Source organism: Cydia fagiglandana, chromosome 6 (assembly GCF_963556715.1).
Source record: "Cydia fagiglandana chromosome 6, ilCydFagi1.1, whole genome shotgun sequence".
Lineage (NCBI taxonomy): Eukaryota > Metazoa > Arthropoda > Insecta > Lepidoptera > Tortricidae > Cydia > Cydia fagiglandana.
In genome coordinates, this window is record NC_085937.1 from 12,381,152 (window position 1) to 12,398,706 (window position 17,555).

At 41.0% G+C, this 17,555-nt stretch overlaps 2 protein-coding genes and 1 long non-coding RNA gene across 3 annotated transcripts in view; 1 reads left to right on the plus strand and 2 right to left on the minus strand.

Moving 5' to 3' along the window:
• Positions 1-4,219, minus strand: part of LOC134665233 (inositol-trisphosphate 3-kinase homolog) — a 111,422-nt gene extending 107,203 nt beyond the window's left edge. The window contains exons 1-3 of the mRNA XM_063522111.1: positions 3,842-4,219; positions 2,448-2,540; positions 1,334-1,387 (exon numbers count right to left, since the gene is read on the minus strand). Coding sequence (XP_063378181.1) covers positions 1,334-1,387; positions 2,448-2,540; positions 3,842-3,907 — 213 coding nt within the window. The 5' untranslated portion in view covers positions 3,908-4,219. The remainder of the gene's footprint in view (positions 1-1,333; positions 1,388-2,447; positions 2,541-3,841) is intronic.
• LOC134665252 (uncharacterized) overlaps positions 1-17,555 on the plus strand; it is a 183,528-nt gene that overhangs the window by 159,931 nt on the left and 6,042 nt on the right. The gene's annotated exons all lie outside the window — the stretch shown is intronic.
• Positions 6,573-17,555, minus strand: part of LOC134665246 (rotatin-like) — a 70,593-nt gene continuing 59,610 nt past the window's right edge. Inside the window, exons 32-34 of the mRNA XM_063522131.1 lie at positions 10,374-10,477; positions 9,380-9,544; positions 6,573-7,213 (exon numbers count right to left, since the gene is read on the minus strand). Coding sequence (XP_063378201.1) covers positions 9,404-9,544; positions 10,374-10,477 — 245 coding nt within the window. The 3' untranslated portion in view covers positions 6,573-7,213; positions 9,380-9,403. The remainder of the gene's footprint in view (positions 7,214-9,379; positions 9,545-10,373; positions 10,478-17,555) is intronic.

The following is a 17,555-nucleotide window of genomic DNA, read 5'->3' on the forward strand; positions in this document are numbered from 1 at the left end:
CCATGAGGAATCGAGAGAACTCCTCAAATCTTAAAGGCATGCGTATAGAGATTTTTGTATTTACATCAGAAAATTAAGCATTTTCATTAAAAACTGTCGCATTTGATGAAGTGGAACTGCTGATGATGATCAGAACAGAACTCTTCAACGGCGCATAGTCCACGTTTCGAGATTTTTCCTCTTCGTTATGTTTGTTAAGCAAGTTAAGTTTTTAATGCACATTTTTGTCAAGCTCGAGTTCTGATGATGGGATCCATAAGAAATCGAGGGAACTCCTCAAATATTGAAGGCATGCGTATAGAGATTTTTGTGTTTACATCAGGAAATTAAGCATTTTCATTAAAAACTGTCGCATTTGATGAAGTGGAACTGCTGATGATGATCAGAACAGAACTCTTCAACGACGCATAGTTCACGTTTGGCGATTTTTCCTCTTCGTTATGTTTGTTAAGCAAGTTAAGTTTTTAAGCCACATTTTTGTCAAGCTCGAGTTCTCATGATGGGAACCATAAGGAATCGAGGGAACTCCTCAAATATTAAAGGCATACGCATAGATTTTTTTGTATTTTCATCATAAAATCAAGCATTTACTTTAAAAACTGTCACATTTGATGAAATGGAACTGCTGATGATGACCAGAATAGAACTCTTCAACAACGCATAGTACACATTTGGTGATTACGAATTTCGATTTTGACTTGGACTGGGTCCCGGACTCGGACCCAGAACCGGACTCATACCCGGATCCGGTTCGGACCCGGACCCGGACCTGGACTCGGACCCGGGCTCGGACCCGGACTCGGACCCGGACTCAGACCCGGACTCGGACCCAGACTCGGACCCGGACCTTGACCCGGAAAACCACTATGATACCTTAACTAAATAAACCACTATGATTACCTACCATAAAATGTGTAAGTATATAAGTATGATGATGCCAATCTTACTAGCCCCTCCCGCTTAAACCCCCGTACACCGCAACGCATGCGCCGTTAAGTGGGTTAGGTTAGGTTTGAACTGCGATCCTCACAGAACCGAACTGCTATCAGAGAAGTGGGTTAGGTTAGGCTAGAACTACGACCCTTACAGAAGCGAAATGCTAGTAGAAAAGTGGGTGGTTTTACCTCCTTTTCTACATAGTAGGTATACCATCTACAATAATCTTTCACCGGCCCCCATAGAAGTCGGTTTTTTTTTCTTAAAAATTATTTATAATGTGTTTATACTTATTTTTTATTGTTTTGTTTGTGTTTTTGTATTTTACTTTTATATTCATATTATAAATTACCTAGCCTAAGAAGAAAAATAAATAAATGAGATATGAATATCTTACCTTATATTTAGCTTCATTTTTCTGTTTGCGTATGCATTTGATTTGTTTCGGGATCTGTAAAATAGATAAATTTATGTTGAGTATTCAAAGTTTTTTGTACTCGTCGACATTCATGTGGTTGAATTAAGACTTCATATACCAAACCGAAATCGCATACTTTTTACGGTTCCGTACCCAAAGGGTAAAACGGGACCCTATCACTAAGACTTCGCTGTCCGTCCGTCCGTCCGTCCGTCCGTCTCGTATCTCACGAACCGTGATAGCTAGACAGTTGAAATTTTCACAGATGATATATTTCTGTTGCCGCTATAACAACAAATACTAAAAACAGAATAAAATAAAGATTGAAGTGGGGCTCCCATACAGCAAACGTGATTTTTGACTAAAGTTAAGCAACGTCGGGCGTGGTCAGTACTTGGATGGGTGACCGTTTTCTTTTTGCATTTTTTTCCGTTTTTTTTTTTTGCTTTATGGTACGGAGACCTTCGTGCGCGAGTCCGACTCGCACTTGCCCGGTTTTTACTAATGGGCTCCCGAGTCCCGATTCAGGAGTAGGTATCTGGTATAATGACTTCTTACAAAACGCTTTAGCCAACTGTAATGAATTCGACCAATCACCTGTCGCCGCGGTCAAGAGGAAAAGCCATCAATGCGCTACTATTTAATGAATATTTATTTAATTAGACGCGGCGGGGGACTTCTTTTGTAATGTGTAGTTTTGCTTGATTTGTTGATTAAAATACAAAGAGCACTATATAATATATATATATATATATATGCCTACAAGATTTCAGGAGGTCTCTCTAATCCTCAGGTCTCTGGATATCTCATAATCAGAATTAGATTTTGCCGAAACTGGGACCAATCTGTAAGAATACACACCACCACATTCAAACAACCAATGATAATTTTCTAAATGGCTTGAAAACCATATAATAAATAAATCTTTTTGGGAATTATAAAGTCGGTTAAAAATAATCGAGCATCCACTCTTTTCTAAGTTTATAACTTATAACTGTCACAGAGAGCATAGGAATAAATTATAGTTGGCATCATGCTTGTTATTTCCAGACTTTAACACCTTGTGTGTTATTTAAATGAAAGGTAAACCTACCGCACAATGGAAGCAGCTGAAGAGTGAAGTAGAACTGGATCGCCCTGAAGTCGGACTCAATACTTCGACGGCCTCGACGATTGCGGCGGTGCCCTGTCGACAATTAGTTTAGGTCACACGGGCCGGGGTAGGTAACTAGAGAGTTCGGGCATTCTCGACTCCGTTCGGCTCAACATTGCTCAGAGCAATAATTAGGGTTGGTACAACTTGACGTCCCTTTGGGTGCTCAACAGGTGCTCAACCACAGATAATTACTTACTTGAATTTTGACAACCCTAATTAGCCAAAAGGGATAGTGCCATGATTTTGAAAGGTACAGCATGATTCGTCCCTGAACCACTGTCAAACTTCGGTTTTGTAGGAAGCTTCCTTTCTGTATGGTAAGTACTATTACCTACATATTCTGTGACAGGTGGAGTGGAGGTGTCTTCGAAGACAACTTTTCATTGGTTTTTTCTACTTTCCCACTTTCTCTATTCCTTCTTCAATCTCTTACCGTAGATTGCTACATAATAGTTGTTCTGTTGAAAGTTAAAAATAGGAACATCCCTTTTGTAATTCGTTACAAAATAAAAATGATTATTAAAGTTTAAAATACACATACAACTATTAGATCTATAGAGACAATTCTCATCTCGTATTGCAGCAAGTCTTCTTTAAATCGTCTTGAGAAGGTATAATCAAAAACAAGTCCTTTACCTATATATAATTGACTTAATGAGTTAAGTGGGCAGAAAATATCACCAAGAAAACTAAAGAACATATTAGCGGTTAAGTGTGAACAACCTGTTTGAAGTCAAATTGGTCATGTTTCCTAAGAAATACTTAACGAACCGTATATGTGATAACATAACCGATGTATAGCATAGTTAACCTTGGCGAAACAATTGAACCGAAGGAACAAAGCAGATGTGGCTGAGGCCGAGGTGCGTGCTCCATACGCAAAACGAGCGCGCCTAACTTTAATCGGCTTATTGCAAACAACGTTTTAGTAGGTATGTACCTAATAATACTACGTACTACGCGTTATGGTTATTGTTGCCGAAATTATATTCAACCTTATTAGAAGGTATTAGTAAAGTTTCATTCACTCTGTGTACGTTCAGAGTTAAACTTATGAGATCTTAGAAATTATAATTATTGGTTGTTTCCGTCTTGCTTAGATGTGGGACAGGTTACCTTCCCTATCTACGAGATGAATGACATTAAATAACAATGTTAGAGTGCCGTCTTGGAGGGAGGGTAGGCGTAGGGTTAGACCGCGAGCCGGTAATGATCGCGTAAATATTGATGCCGATCGAGTTGAATGCACCGTAGTGCGGACCGCGTCGCGACCTTGTCCGTGCGCAGATAAGTGCGCCGGCGCTGCGCCGGTGGCCACGCGCCTTACTTACGTTAGCTTCGCTCTTCCCATCGTACACCGCCGAGTACCTCTCCGGCGGGAAACTGAACGATGACATGCCCACTGTTACACACACTCGCGGTCAAACACGGGAGGCTCTGGACCGCCGGCCGCGGCCGCCCCGGCGATCCATTGTTCCTTATTGATCGTTTCGCGAAGGAAGACGCGCGCGGGCGCGGCGGGTAGGGGCAACGCGACCGCACTGACGCGACACCGCCGGCGCCCGCACACGCGGATTATCGCTTTACGCTCGCCGATAATGAGCAAAGCAAACTTCCCCGTACTAAGTTTGTATTGGCCCCTCGCGAGTGAGCGCGCCCTTTGCCTTATCGCGGACGATACTGCAACATATATCGAAGAGAGCCGACAGTGCTCCGCGAACAATACCCGTACTGCGGGTAAGCCGAGGCACTTGATGAGTTTATTTATAGTCTTACCTACGTAAGTAAACAATAATAAAGTAAACCATCGGCAATCAGTAATCGCATAAATCGAACGAGCAGCGAATGCACAATACCTGTTTAAACCTATACTGTTTACGTTTGCATCAAATATGAGTCCATGCATGTTTGTGCAACTTCTACCTACCATTAATTTTACTAACCTACGTCAAACTGACAAGTCTCTGCATATAAAAAATATGTAGGTAGGTAATAATTAAATTTATTGGTTATGTTTATGGCGTTTATTTTATTTCAAGTCTTTGTGGCTTCTATTTATTTTACAGCAAAGTTGTTGTTTATTTCCTCGTGTCAATATTGATACCCGGGCAAGTTGAAAAACTCCTAAATTCGCAAGCTTAAAGAGTGTTTCAAAAAGTGGAATCTTGAGCGTTATAAGAGCGTTTCTTTTATTTTTTGGAATTTTATATATTGTGACCTTTTTGCCAATATTATTTCTAGTCAGGATCGCGAGCTCTTTTCATCCTTATAGGAGATGAAAAGTGTCCTAAAATTTTCATACATTTTTCAAACTTTCCTTCTTGTTACCGCCAATACAAAGTGTATGGGGAAAAGTACCACAATAGGAAAAAAACTCTGGGACATTTTTTATCCCATTAGGATCGAAAGAGCTCGTGATTCTGAGTAGAAATAATACAAAAGTGGCAAAAAAATCATAATAAATAAAAATGGCAAAAAATAAAAAAAACGTCATAAAAGCACGAGGGTAGGTACTTAAGAGTTAAACACAGTTTTTCACCACACCTAAACGTGAGAAAAGGCAGTAAAACTTTAAAAACGATTGCTTTTCAATATTTATCATTCAAAATCTGCATCTTATTCTACATTCTACTTCTATGTTCTACTTTACTATATTCTACTTTACTATTTTTTTCTCAATAAAGGACTTTTACGAGCTGGTGTAGTGAAAACATAATGGTAACGCATATCAATACATTACTAGAAAAAATTAATCAACTTTTTATGTAGACCCTCATATCCTGTTTGGATTTGTGTTTTACAATTAACACATTTAACTGTCACCTACGGTTAATTGGTTATATCCTCCAAGGTCACCTACGTAGCCATGTTGTTGTAGTCAGCTTTGCTCAAGGAAATTAAATTATCGTATTACACCCGTTTTCCTTATTCTACTCGTAAACTATGTATTACAAATTATGTTAATCAAAATCGATTTAGGTTATTCATTTGTAGCTTTTTATTATGTACTTGCTCGTTAAGTCATATTTAGGAACCTACATTATTTAATTTACACAACAAAGTTATGTAGATAATATGTCTAAAAGCTGATCAGAACAAACTTCGTTATCGCAGGTCATATGTAGGAGATAATCACTTAGCAACCGAAAATCAACAACTACGAGTATCATTACGTTATTCTCTGCCAGCGCGCGCTTTATTCGTAGTTCGTAGCCAATTACGTGGTTTATCCGCTTTTGTAGCGAAACGCGCCTACGAATATAAAACCAGGCCCCTATTTCACCAACGTGACAGGTGCGACAATTCGACAATTCTCATTGTTGCTGACGTCACAGGCATCCATGGGCTACGGTTATCGCTTACCATCGAGCGGGCCGTATTCCTGTTTGTCACCATCATTGTATTATTTAAAAAAATATATGTTATATCGGCAAAAAACAGGTATTTCTCTTGTGGTGTTTATGATGATAATGATGACAATTGTCACAAGTTTCAAAGAACTTTCGGTAATTCTTGACAGCAAATGAGTTCTGTGTCGGAATTTCGTGACAATTGTCGTATTTCTTGTGACAATTGTCATTAGCTTCGCAAAATAAGTACTTAAACTGGCGATATAGTGGAGTTTTTTTTAATTAACATGTCGGTGGCAAACAACCACACCGCCCGTCTGACGGTAAGCGGTTACCGTAGCCTATGGAGGCCGGTGACGTCAGTAACAGTGATGTCGACAAATGTCGCACCTGTCACGTTGGTGAAACAGGGCCCAGGTGAGCGGGTCGCTGGCCGTGAATGCGTTTATATCCCTTGATGTACAGTCAGCAACATAGTCAAAGGTGTTCATAGTTCAAGGTGATGTTTCAGCCTATTAATGACTAAGATTGCTGTACATGCTATTAGATATATCGTAGCGTACCTATAGCATACTCACAAATTAAAATAATATATGTATATCCATTTGTTACATGAATCTATTGTCAAGACGTTACAATATTGGTTTGACACTTTGTATATAGGATTACAATTAGACAACAAAAGGGTGGAGGAACCAAATGAAAATGTTATACAATATTTTACACATTTATTTGAAAACAATTTTATCAAACACATACTAAATGCTCGGCTAAGTGTATGTCACACATGAGATCAATTTAACAACACATCATATCATACGTCACATTACAATTTGAATACTGTTTACTAAGTCAACATCGTTTAACTAAGTATATAAGCATCCGCACTTTAACGGTCAATTTACAACTACATAGTTTTTACATCTTGAAATATTTTAACACATTATATTGTTTTAATAAACATTTTGACACGTCAACTTTTACAATGTTTGTAATAGGTATCGGACAACGCATCTTATCACGTGCGTATGCGTTGTATTTTTTTAACTAATCCTCGATTCAATTATGGTATACTAACATTGGCTGATCTAATAATTGAGTCGAAAGGCAATTAAAGGAACTCCAGGTGAAAAAATTAAACCGCATTGAGTTTGGGCTCCCTTGGGTAGTTGACAGCACCTTACTCCTTTGTAATAAGGCGAAAAGTGTAAACATAGCTTTGACATCGACTGTACACGCGCCAACAATAAAAGCGTTTTCACCAAATAATCGGCATACGTCAAATTAGCGCTCACAGCAGCAGCAGACGTAAGTTGAAGACTTTTGTAGACAACTAACGGCATCTATCTTAAGCTGAAACAAAATAATAGTTTTTAAATGCTTGTAAACAAGTTTCATACCTACAAGTTACAGATGTATATAGTGCATAATTGTTTTCCTTCGTTTATTTACGGAAACGAACGAACGTGTCTTGCTATTTCAGTCAGTCTCAGTACAAAAAGTACTGATATTGACCGAAGTAGTATGACAAATACACCTACAGGATTACATCTTCGTTAAGGTATTAAATTTCAGTTGCGGCCGGTGTAACCCACCATCACCATCGCCACCCATGTTTGGCTTAAATTAAGGCCATAATTCTACTAGTAATTAGGCCTGTTGTTTTACTACTTATTTTAATTAGAAGAGTACTATAATTGTGTCTACAGTAGTTGTAAAGTCAAGTCAAAAATATGTCCCATAGCTCTTATATCAGCGAATTAAGAACTATGAGACATATTTTTGAGTAAGTTGTCTATATACCTATATTTTTACACTTGACTGTACCTAGTGATAATAATAATAATGAAAAAAAAAAACGTCGTACTAACGCTGTAAAAGTCTAACGATTTCCTGTAAAAACAACGTTGTTAAAAGACATTCAGACATTAATTTTAAGCACCTCCAATACCTAGGATCACAAAACATCGGGGACATAATAACTGCGGAGCCGGTGCTGTTAATGATGATAATAAAAATGAATAACAGCGCTCGTAAAATTGCGTCGTGTTTTGTGTGGCCGTTTCTATGATAAAGCGGCTATGTCGCTTCTTATGTCTAATTATTAGTTTTAAAAGTGTAATACATATATCAAAGAAAGACAATAGTTACGTACAGTGGCCTATTTTATAAAGCTACAAGTTACAATTTACAAGCGGAAGTCTCGTTCTAAAACATAGGGTTAGAAAGAGACTTCCGCTTGTAAATTGTAACTTGTAGCTTTATAAAATGGGCCACAGTCAACAACACTCCCAGCTGTACATCGGTTGACCTTATTACAAAAGGCATAAGGTCCACCGATGTACAGCTGGGAGTTTTGTTGACTGTATTACGTAAAACCGAATAGTTGGGTATAGTGTATAGCTTTCAAATAGAGCTCGACGGCTAATCCTATTGACTATTGTTAAGTTAAACCGCACGTGCTACTTATCTGCAAAAAATGGTCTTCAATATTCTATTTGGCACCTGAGCGCGGGCTAGTCCAACGCTCAAAAAACCAGTGTAGGTGTGCTCTCCGGTAACGAACCTCCGTTACGCATCTCTATGACACATTTTAGACTGGTTCTATAGCGTTCGACTTGCCGGCTCAGTAACCGAAGTAAGTATTTTTTATACAGGTGGTTGTGGCACGTGGCACGAGCGGTTTTACTTAACAATAGACAATAGGATTAGCCGTCCAGCTCTATTTGAAAGCTACACACTATACTTAGTCTTTATGGGGTTTAATGTACCTATGAACTTATTGCTTTTCAGGCTTACATTTTAAGGGGGCCGGTATTTTGTTTCGTGTTTAATAAGATTGTTTTACCAGGTACTACCACTGTACAAAAATATACAAAAACCTTATAACATGGAGATAGCTCAAAGACCTCGAAGTTAGTACTTTAAATGCGGGGGTGCGCGGGACGAGGTAAGCGAAGTCCCGTGCCGTGATTGGTCCGTTCAAACGACGAACGAGTTCACGGACGTCACACAAAGACACTTTCGACTCGAACATGGAGTAAAATTACCGTATGCGTGGCAGAGAGGGTCGCGCGACTATGCTAAGTCTAGAGGATGATTTGTCTGTGGCCCTACCTGAAGAGTTATGCCGTTCTCGAGAACGTTCCCCCTTTTGTATGGGAAATGCTCGAGAATATTTCCCATAGTAAATTAAGAGCGTTTACGAAACTATAGCTATAAAAAAAATCGAAGCGACGGCATGTAAGCCGTGCCGGACAGCGAGATGCCATTGTTTACGCCCACTGCCCTTTTTTGTCCCTTTCATCTGCATACCTACAAAAGTCCAAAAGAAAGAACGCTATACTAGCTCGTAAACGTGGATAGAGTATAACTATAGATGGTCAAGCAAATGTCAGTAGAAAAAGCCGCGAAATTAAAATTTTCTATGAGACGCTATCCCTTCGCGCCTACATTTTTCAAATTTGCTGCCTTTTTCTACTGGCAAGATCTGCTTGACCAAGTATATAACTAACCTACCTGTAAATTTAATAAATGTTGTGGTCACGTGGTTTGCAGCACGGAACGTGTGTACGCGATGAGTTGCAGCGCGCGCGGCGCCGCGGGATCCGTACTCCTTTGCAAACGCTGCTGCGCTGAATGCACTGCTAGCGGGACTCGCGCGCTTCTTAGAAGAAGTTTCGCCTGCGAATTGTAGATGTAGTTAAATAAATGTGCCAAATTCGATCTTATGGCTATGACATAAAGACGTTGATACGTGGTGACTTTTGTTATTACTTAAATAAATATAAATTAGTCTCTATGCAGGGCTCTCAAGGTTTTGATTGAGAAGCGGCCATAATCCATACGTATACTTCATCATCATCATCTCAGCCATAAGACGTCCACTGCTGAACATAGGCTTCCCCCTTGGACCTCCATTCGTACCGGTTGGAAGCGACCCGCATCCAGCGTCTTCCGGCGGCCTTAACAAGGTCGTCCGTCCATCTTGTGGGTGGATCATCATACGTATACTTAACGTACCTATATTCGTATAAGAATCACACTGAGACACCGAGTGTAATAATGCGCGTTGGTACAATTTAGAACGTGGCGACGGAAAACCGCAAAAGGATTCGATAACACATGTACCCAGCGAAGGGGTAATATAAGTAGCTGTGTTTCTATTATTATTTAATTTAATTTAGTCAATAAAAAATCAGCTCATGATTACTAGATTAGGCACATCAATCTAGAAGGCAGTTAAATCTATCAAGTGAATTACGTATTCTCACACAATTACATGGTTAGAGCTATCATTTCGGCGTCGCCACAAGCAGCAAAGTCCCAAGTCCCTATCTCAGCCATAAGACGTCCACTGCTGAACATAGCCCTGCCATAAGGGGCCCCCATAAGGGGGGTGAATGCCATAATCGCCACGCTTGGCAGGCGGGTTGGCGATCGCAGTCGAGTACACCGAATTTGAGGGACGCTGCTGCCCGTCCACCGGTGGTCTTCTACTACTATCACGTACCTTGTGGTTATTAGCAGCCAAGGCCCACACTGCACGGGCTGCCGACACGATGTCGGCGGTGTCCCCCGTGAGCAGGCTACCGGTCAGCATCTCCAGGAGTTCCGCTAGAATGTTTCAATATTTATTACTCTTAGCGAAGTCTTCAGACTTAACAGTAGACAGTGAGCCGGTCTAGCCAAGGTTACAATCGCTATCGCTTCGACAACGAACCGCTTTGTGTCTATCTATCACTCTTCCATATTTAGTGCGACAGCGACAGTTGCGTTTCGATCGCTACGGAGAGTAAGCGATTGGCATGTTGGCATTGTTGGCTACACGGCCGACTCTCAATAACAATGCTAAGTAAACCAATATATTGTATGGAAGCAAAAATAAACTTTAAACTTAAAGTACTCTTAAAATGCTCGTTTGCTGCTATTTAACAAGATTTATTTTCAACATTATCGCGCATCAACAAGAGTTGAGGCTGTATTGTATGTGAGTTGACGAATTTGTATCTTTTTGTTTGCTTTACCAATGCAAGAGATGCATTTCAAATATTTGGACAATTACGGACAAGCGACTGGCAAAGCCAAACCAAGCAAATTTAGCTACAAGGTTTCTCAAATAACCTTCAATAGTGTTTGCTTTGTTGCCTAGCAAAAGCATGTTCTGTGCATATTTGGTTTGTACGTAAATGTCGTTTGGTTGTCGTTCAAAGAAACATTCGCTTCGCGAGTGACTGCTAAGTGATGGACAAGTATAATAGTATGATGGATAATGGTTGCCGACCGATCTTCTCTCATATGTACAGGTAGTAAGTTTCAGAGACGAGTAAAACAAAGACTGCTAAATCTTAACCAATTTGCACCGACAAGTAAACTCAAGTGGCTCTAGAGCCGCTGATACCAGAACACAACATGTTATGGGTGTATATCGTTTACTCTCAAGCAAGTATGCAAAGGCTGTCGCAATCCAACGCAGCGAGCGTGATAGGCACCTTTGCGTCGGGGGCAGCCCGGGACGGGTTTTAGTAGGTTGTTATTTTTTAAAATATGTAAGTTTCGACAATGACTTATAGAATTGTCAAATGTTATTCTTATTATGCTTCAACTTCTTACGGTTGATCTTACTGAGAGTTTCTTAGGTGGTGTTAACTTATAATAAAAGCACAGCCTTAGTGCTACACACCCACATAATAAAAAAATAAATGAGACGTCACTGAACGTCTACTTAGATGACCTCTTTATTTTTTGAAAACAATATGATAATAATTTTTAAGAAAAAAAAACCGACTTCCACAATAGACGCGCTTGTCGATGCGGCTATTGTCAAAGAAGCCGAGATAAACCCAAATGATGAGGGTTCAGAGAAAACCACCCCATTCGAACCATTGGACAGGACATCTACAAAAGAGATACGTCTAGAACTGAGGAAATTCAAGAACAAAAAAGCTCCTGGACCGGATCAAATAAGAGCGGATGCTTTGAAACTGGGTGGAGAAGTTTTTATCACAGCCTTCAAGCCGATAGCAAACTATGTCTTGACTACAGGTTATTTCCCGAAACGATGGAAGGTGGGTGAATGCATATTCCTTCACAAAACAGGCAAAAACCATAAAGAAGCTACCTCTTACAGACCAATCACGCTACTCAATATAATGGGAAAGCTATGTGAACGGCTCATACTCTCAAGGGTACAAGGCATAGTAGACAAGATGCAGCCGCCATTTCAACACGGCTTCACCAGGTTCAGAGGGACCGCTACACAGCTTCTCCGCACTGGAAAAATTATAACAGATGCACTTGCACTTGGTGAAAGTGTATCTATGATATGCACGGACCTAAGCAAAGCATTCGACTCAATTAACCATAAAGGCCTAATAAAAAAGTTACAGAACGCTGACGCTCCCAACAACATTATAAAAATATTAGAAAACTACTTAGAAGATCGATTGCTGATAGGTAAATTTCGCACTATGAATGGAGAAATAAAAAAACTACCGCATGGGGTGCCTCAGGGATCAATCCTCGGCCCCGTCATCTTCAACCTATACGTCTATGACATATGGGATAGTCACGATAGGATTCGAGGTCTGAAACTATCCCAGTATGCGGATGACTTATGTATCCTAAACAGAGCTACGAACCCCGATCACGCTACCATGAGAGCGGAGTGGGCGGCAGAAACCATTGTAAACTACTATGATAGATGGGGTTTGAAATGCAACGTCGACAAAACAGAATGTATAATGTTCACGAAGAAGAAGAAATATAAACCAATGGTTAAGATAAAAAACCAGACGTTCGCTTATAAAAAATGCATAAAGTATCTAGGAGTCATCTTTGATAAAACGCTCAAAATGAACCCGCAAACAGACAAAGTTGTCAAACGGTTAAAGCAAGTTAGAGGTGCTCTGGGACCCATCATAGGCTTTAATGCCAAAACCAATGTAGAAGTTAAGTTAGCAATCATTCAAGCTTGCATCCTACCTATCATGGATTACGGAGTGGTGCAGCTATTATCAAGGTACAGCAATTCAAACTTACAAAAAATTGAGAGACAATATAGGATGGCGCTCAAGAATGCTGGCCAGTTCTCAAGACGTCTACCCACGGAAACGCTCTGGGAAATTAGCGACCTTGAAGCGTGGCACCTTCGCGCCGCTGATTTAAATCACAGAATGCTGGACAGAATCGCAGCTCTTGGTATTGAAGACCTCCATACACCAGGGGACGCTTACCTAGCTCACGGCGAACATAACCCACTATTAACAAATAATAGAATAGGCGAAATCTTATATGCACCAAATAAAGACATGAGACGCTGGCCCCGAGGGGCAGCGGCTCCTCGTCCCCTTAGAATTAAGTAAATATACACCACTAACATCTTTAACTCTACACCTGTGACACGACACCTCCAGCTAACACAGATCTTCCATAGACACAAGTTAGCCGACACAATCCTACGGGAATAAAAAGATGTAACCACTAATTGAACTGAATTGATAATAAACGATTTCTCATTCTCATTCATTCCATGGGGGCCGATGAAAGATTATTGTAGATGGTACACTATGTAGAAAAGGAGGTAAAACCACCCACTTTTCTACTAGCATTTCGCTTCTGTATAATGGCTCCTCTACAGGATGGGCCAACGCCGGCCACTCCAAGGGACGCAGCCATGCGGTAGAATGAGATAGCAATATCACTTGCTCCCTCTAACGCATAAATGCGTCCCTTGGAGTGGCCGGCGTTGGCCCATCGTGAAGAGGAGCCATGAGGGTCGTAGTTCTAGCCTAACCTAACCCACTCCTCAGATAGCAGTTCGGTTCTGTGCGGATCGCAGTTCGAACCTAATCAAACCCACTTTTCAAGTAGCATTTCGTTTCTGTAAGGCTCGCAGTTCTAACCTAACCTAATCCTTGTTCGGTTCTGTGAGGATCGCAGTTCAAACCTAACCTAACCCACTTAATGGCGCATGCCGTGCGGTGTACGGGGGTTTAAGCGGGAGGGGCTAGTAAGATTGGCATCATCGTACTTTATACCTACATTAATTTTATGGTAGGTAATCATAGTTGTTTATTAAGGTATCATAGTGGTTTTCTGGGTCAAGGTCCGGGTACGAGTCCGGGTCCGAGTCCGGGTCCGAGTCCGGGTCCGAGTCCGGGTCCGAGTCCGGGTCCGAGTCCGGGTCCGAGTCCGGGTCCGAGTCAGGGTCCGAGTCAGGGTCCGAGTCCGGGTCTGGGTCCGAGTCCGGCTCTGAGTCCGGGTCCGAGTCCGGGTCCGAGTCCGGGTCCGAGTCCGGGTCCGAGTCCGGGTCCGAGTCCGGGTCCGAGTCCAGGTCCGAGTCCGGGTCCGAGTCTGGGTCCGAGTCCGGGTCCGTGTCCGGGTCCGAGTCCGGGTCCGTGTCCGGGTCCGAGACCGGGTCCGAGTCCGGATCCGAGTCCGGGTCCGGTTCCGAGTCCGGCTCCGAATCCGGATCCGAGTCCAAACTGGATCCGGGTCCGAACCGGATCCGGGTATGAGTTCGAGTCCGGGTCCCAGTCCAAGTCAAAATCGAAATTCGTAATCACCAAACGTGTACCATGCGTCATTGAAGAGTTCTGTTCTGGTCATCAGCAGCAGTTCCACTTCATCAAATGCGACAGTTTTTAATGTAAATGCTTGATTTTATGATGAAAATACAAAAAAATCTATACGTATGCCTTTAATATTTGAGGAGTTCCCTCGATTCCTTATGGATCCCATCATCAGAACTCGAGCTTGACAAAAAATGTGGCTTAAAAACTTAACTTGCTTAACGAACATAACGAAAAGGAAAAATCGCCAAACGTGAACTATGCATCGCTTAAGAGTTCTGTTCTTATCATCATCAGCAGTTCCACTTCATCAAATGCAACAGTTTTTGATGAAAATGCTTGAGATTCTGATGTAAATACAAAAATCTCTATACGCATGCCTTTAAGATTTGAGGAGTTCCCTTGATTCCTCATGGCTCCCATCATCAGAACTGGAGCTTGACAAAAATGTGGCTTAAAAACTTAACTTGCTTAACAAACATAACGACGAGGACAAATCGCCAACCGTGAACTATGCGTCATTGAAGAGTTCTGTTCTGATCATCATCAGCAGTTCCATTTCATCAAATGTCACTTTTTTGGGTGTATATGCTTGATTTGTTGATAAAAACCCAAAAATCACTATATATATGCCTTTAAGATTTGAGGAGTTCCCTCGATTCCTCATGGATCCCATCATCAGAACTGGGTTTTGACAAAAACGGGACCAATCTGTATGCATATACAGTCAATCAAAAAAAGAATTTTCAAAATCGATCTAGTAATGACGGAGATATGGAGTAACAAACATAAAAAAAAAAAAAATAATAATAATTTTTAAGAAAAAAAAACCGACTTCTTTGGGGGCCGGTGAAAGATTATTGTAGATAGTACACTATGTAGAAACGGAGGTAAAACCACCCACTTTTCTACTAGCATTTCGCTTCTGTAATGGCTCCTCTACAGGATGGGCCAACGCCGGCCACTCCAAGGGACGCAGCCTTGCGGTAGAATGAGATAGCAATATTACTTGCTCCCTCTAACGCATAAATGCGTCCCTTGGAGTGGCCGGCGTTGGCCCATCGTGTAGAGGAGCCATTAGGGTCGTAGTTCTAGCCTAACCTAACCCACTTCTCAGATAGCAGTTCGGTTCTGTGAGGATCGCAGTTCGAACCTAATCAAACCCACTTTTCAAGTAGCATTCCGTTTCTGTAAGGCTCTCAGTTTCAACCTAACCTAACCCTTGTTCGGTTCTGTGAGGATCGCAGTTCAAACCTAATTTAACCCACTTAATGGCGCATGCGGTGCGGTGTACGGGGGTTTAAGCGGCAGGGGTTAGTAAGATTGGCATCATCATACTTTATACCTACATTTTATGGTAGGTAATCATAGTGGTTTATTTAGTTAAGGTGTCATAGTGGTTTTCCGGGCCAAGGTCCGGGTCCGAGTCTGGGTCCGAGTCCGAGTCCGAGTCCGAGTCCGGGTCCGAGCCCGGGTCCGAGTCTGGGTCCGAGTCCGGGTCCGAGGCCGGGTCCGTGTCCGTGTCCGGATCCCAGACCGGATCCGAGTCCTGTTCCGAGCCAGGATCCGACTCCGGGTCCGAGTCCGGGTCCGAATCTGGATCCGTGTCCAGGTCCGGGTCCGGGTATGAGTCCGAGTCCGGGTCCCAGTCCAAGTCAAAATCGAAATTCGTTATCACCAGACGTGTACCATGCGTCGTTGAAGAGTTCTGTTCTGGTCACCATCAGCAGTTCCACTTCATCAAATGCGACAGTTTTTAATGTAAATGCTTGATTTTATGATGAAAATACAGAAAATTCTATACGTATGCCTTTAAGATTTGAGAAGTTCCCTCGATTCCTTATGGATCCCATCATCAGAACTCGAGCTTGACAAAAGTGTGGCTTAAAAACTTAACTTGCTTAACGAACATAACGAAAAGGAAAAATCGCCAAACGTGAACTATGCGTCGTTGAAGAGTTCTGTTCTGATCATCATCAGCAATTCCACTTCATTAAATGCGACAGTTTTTAATGAAAATGCTTGATTTTCTGATGTAAATACAAAAATCTCTATACGCATGCCTTTAATATTTGAGGAGTTCCCTTGATTCCTCATGGATCCTATCATCAGAACTCGAGCTTGACAAAAATGTGGCTTAAAAACTTAACTTGCTTAACAAACATAACGAAGAGGACAAATCGCCAACCGTGAACTATGCGTCGTTGAAGAGTTCCGTTCTGATCATCATCAGCAGTTCCACTTCATCAAATGTCACTTTTTTGGATGTATATGCTTGATTCGTTGATAAAAAACCAAAAATCACTATGTGTATGCCTTTAAGATTTGAGGAGTTCCCTCGATTCCTCATGGATCCCATCATCAGAACTGGGTTTTGACAAAAACGGGACCAATCTGTATGCATATACATTCAATCAAAAAAAGAATTTTCAAAATCGGTCCAGTAATGACGGAGTTATGGAGTAACAAACATAAAAAAAATAAAAAAAAAATAAAAAAAATAAAAAAAAACATACAACCGAATTGATAACCTCCTTCTTTGAGATTTGGAAGTCGGTTAAAAACATACAACCGAATTGATAACCTCCTTCTTTGAGATTTGGAAGTCGGTTAAAAATATAGAGTTTATACTACTCACTAGTTTCTAGTACGTTCTAAATGAAATATGAGTACCTATGTATGTACCTAATAAGTTGAATTATGGGCTGCCAAATACAGAATGTCATGAATTATGAGCACGCTGAACCGAGTCAGACTATTAAAAAAACTAAATATTCATACATAGAATGACACAACTCATTAAATGTCCAGTAAATTATGTTTCCCAGTGTGTTATTATAATTGTGTGTCACAGCTGTCAAAAGCAACCTTGAAAAGACAAACGAAAACGTATTCATTATACAATATAGTATTTCTTTAGAATAATTCAAATGACGTCAACTGTGAACGAAGTGTATTTAAATTTTCGGGAACTACGGATTGGTGTACTGTTAACTTTAACACAGAATGTAGATTTAAATCATTAGTTCTCTCTCTTTCGCTCTCTCAACTCTTACTTATTACACTTATTACTTATTCTTAATTGATTTTTCTTAATACACCTCCTCATGTGAGTATGAGTT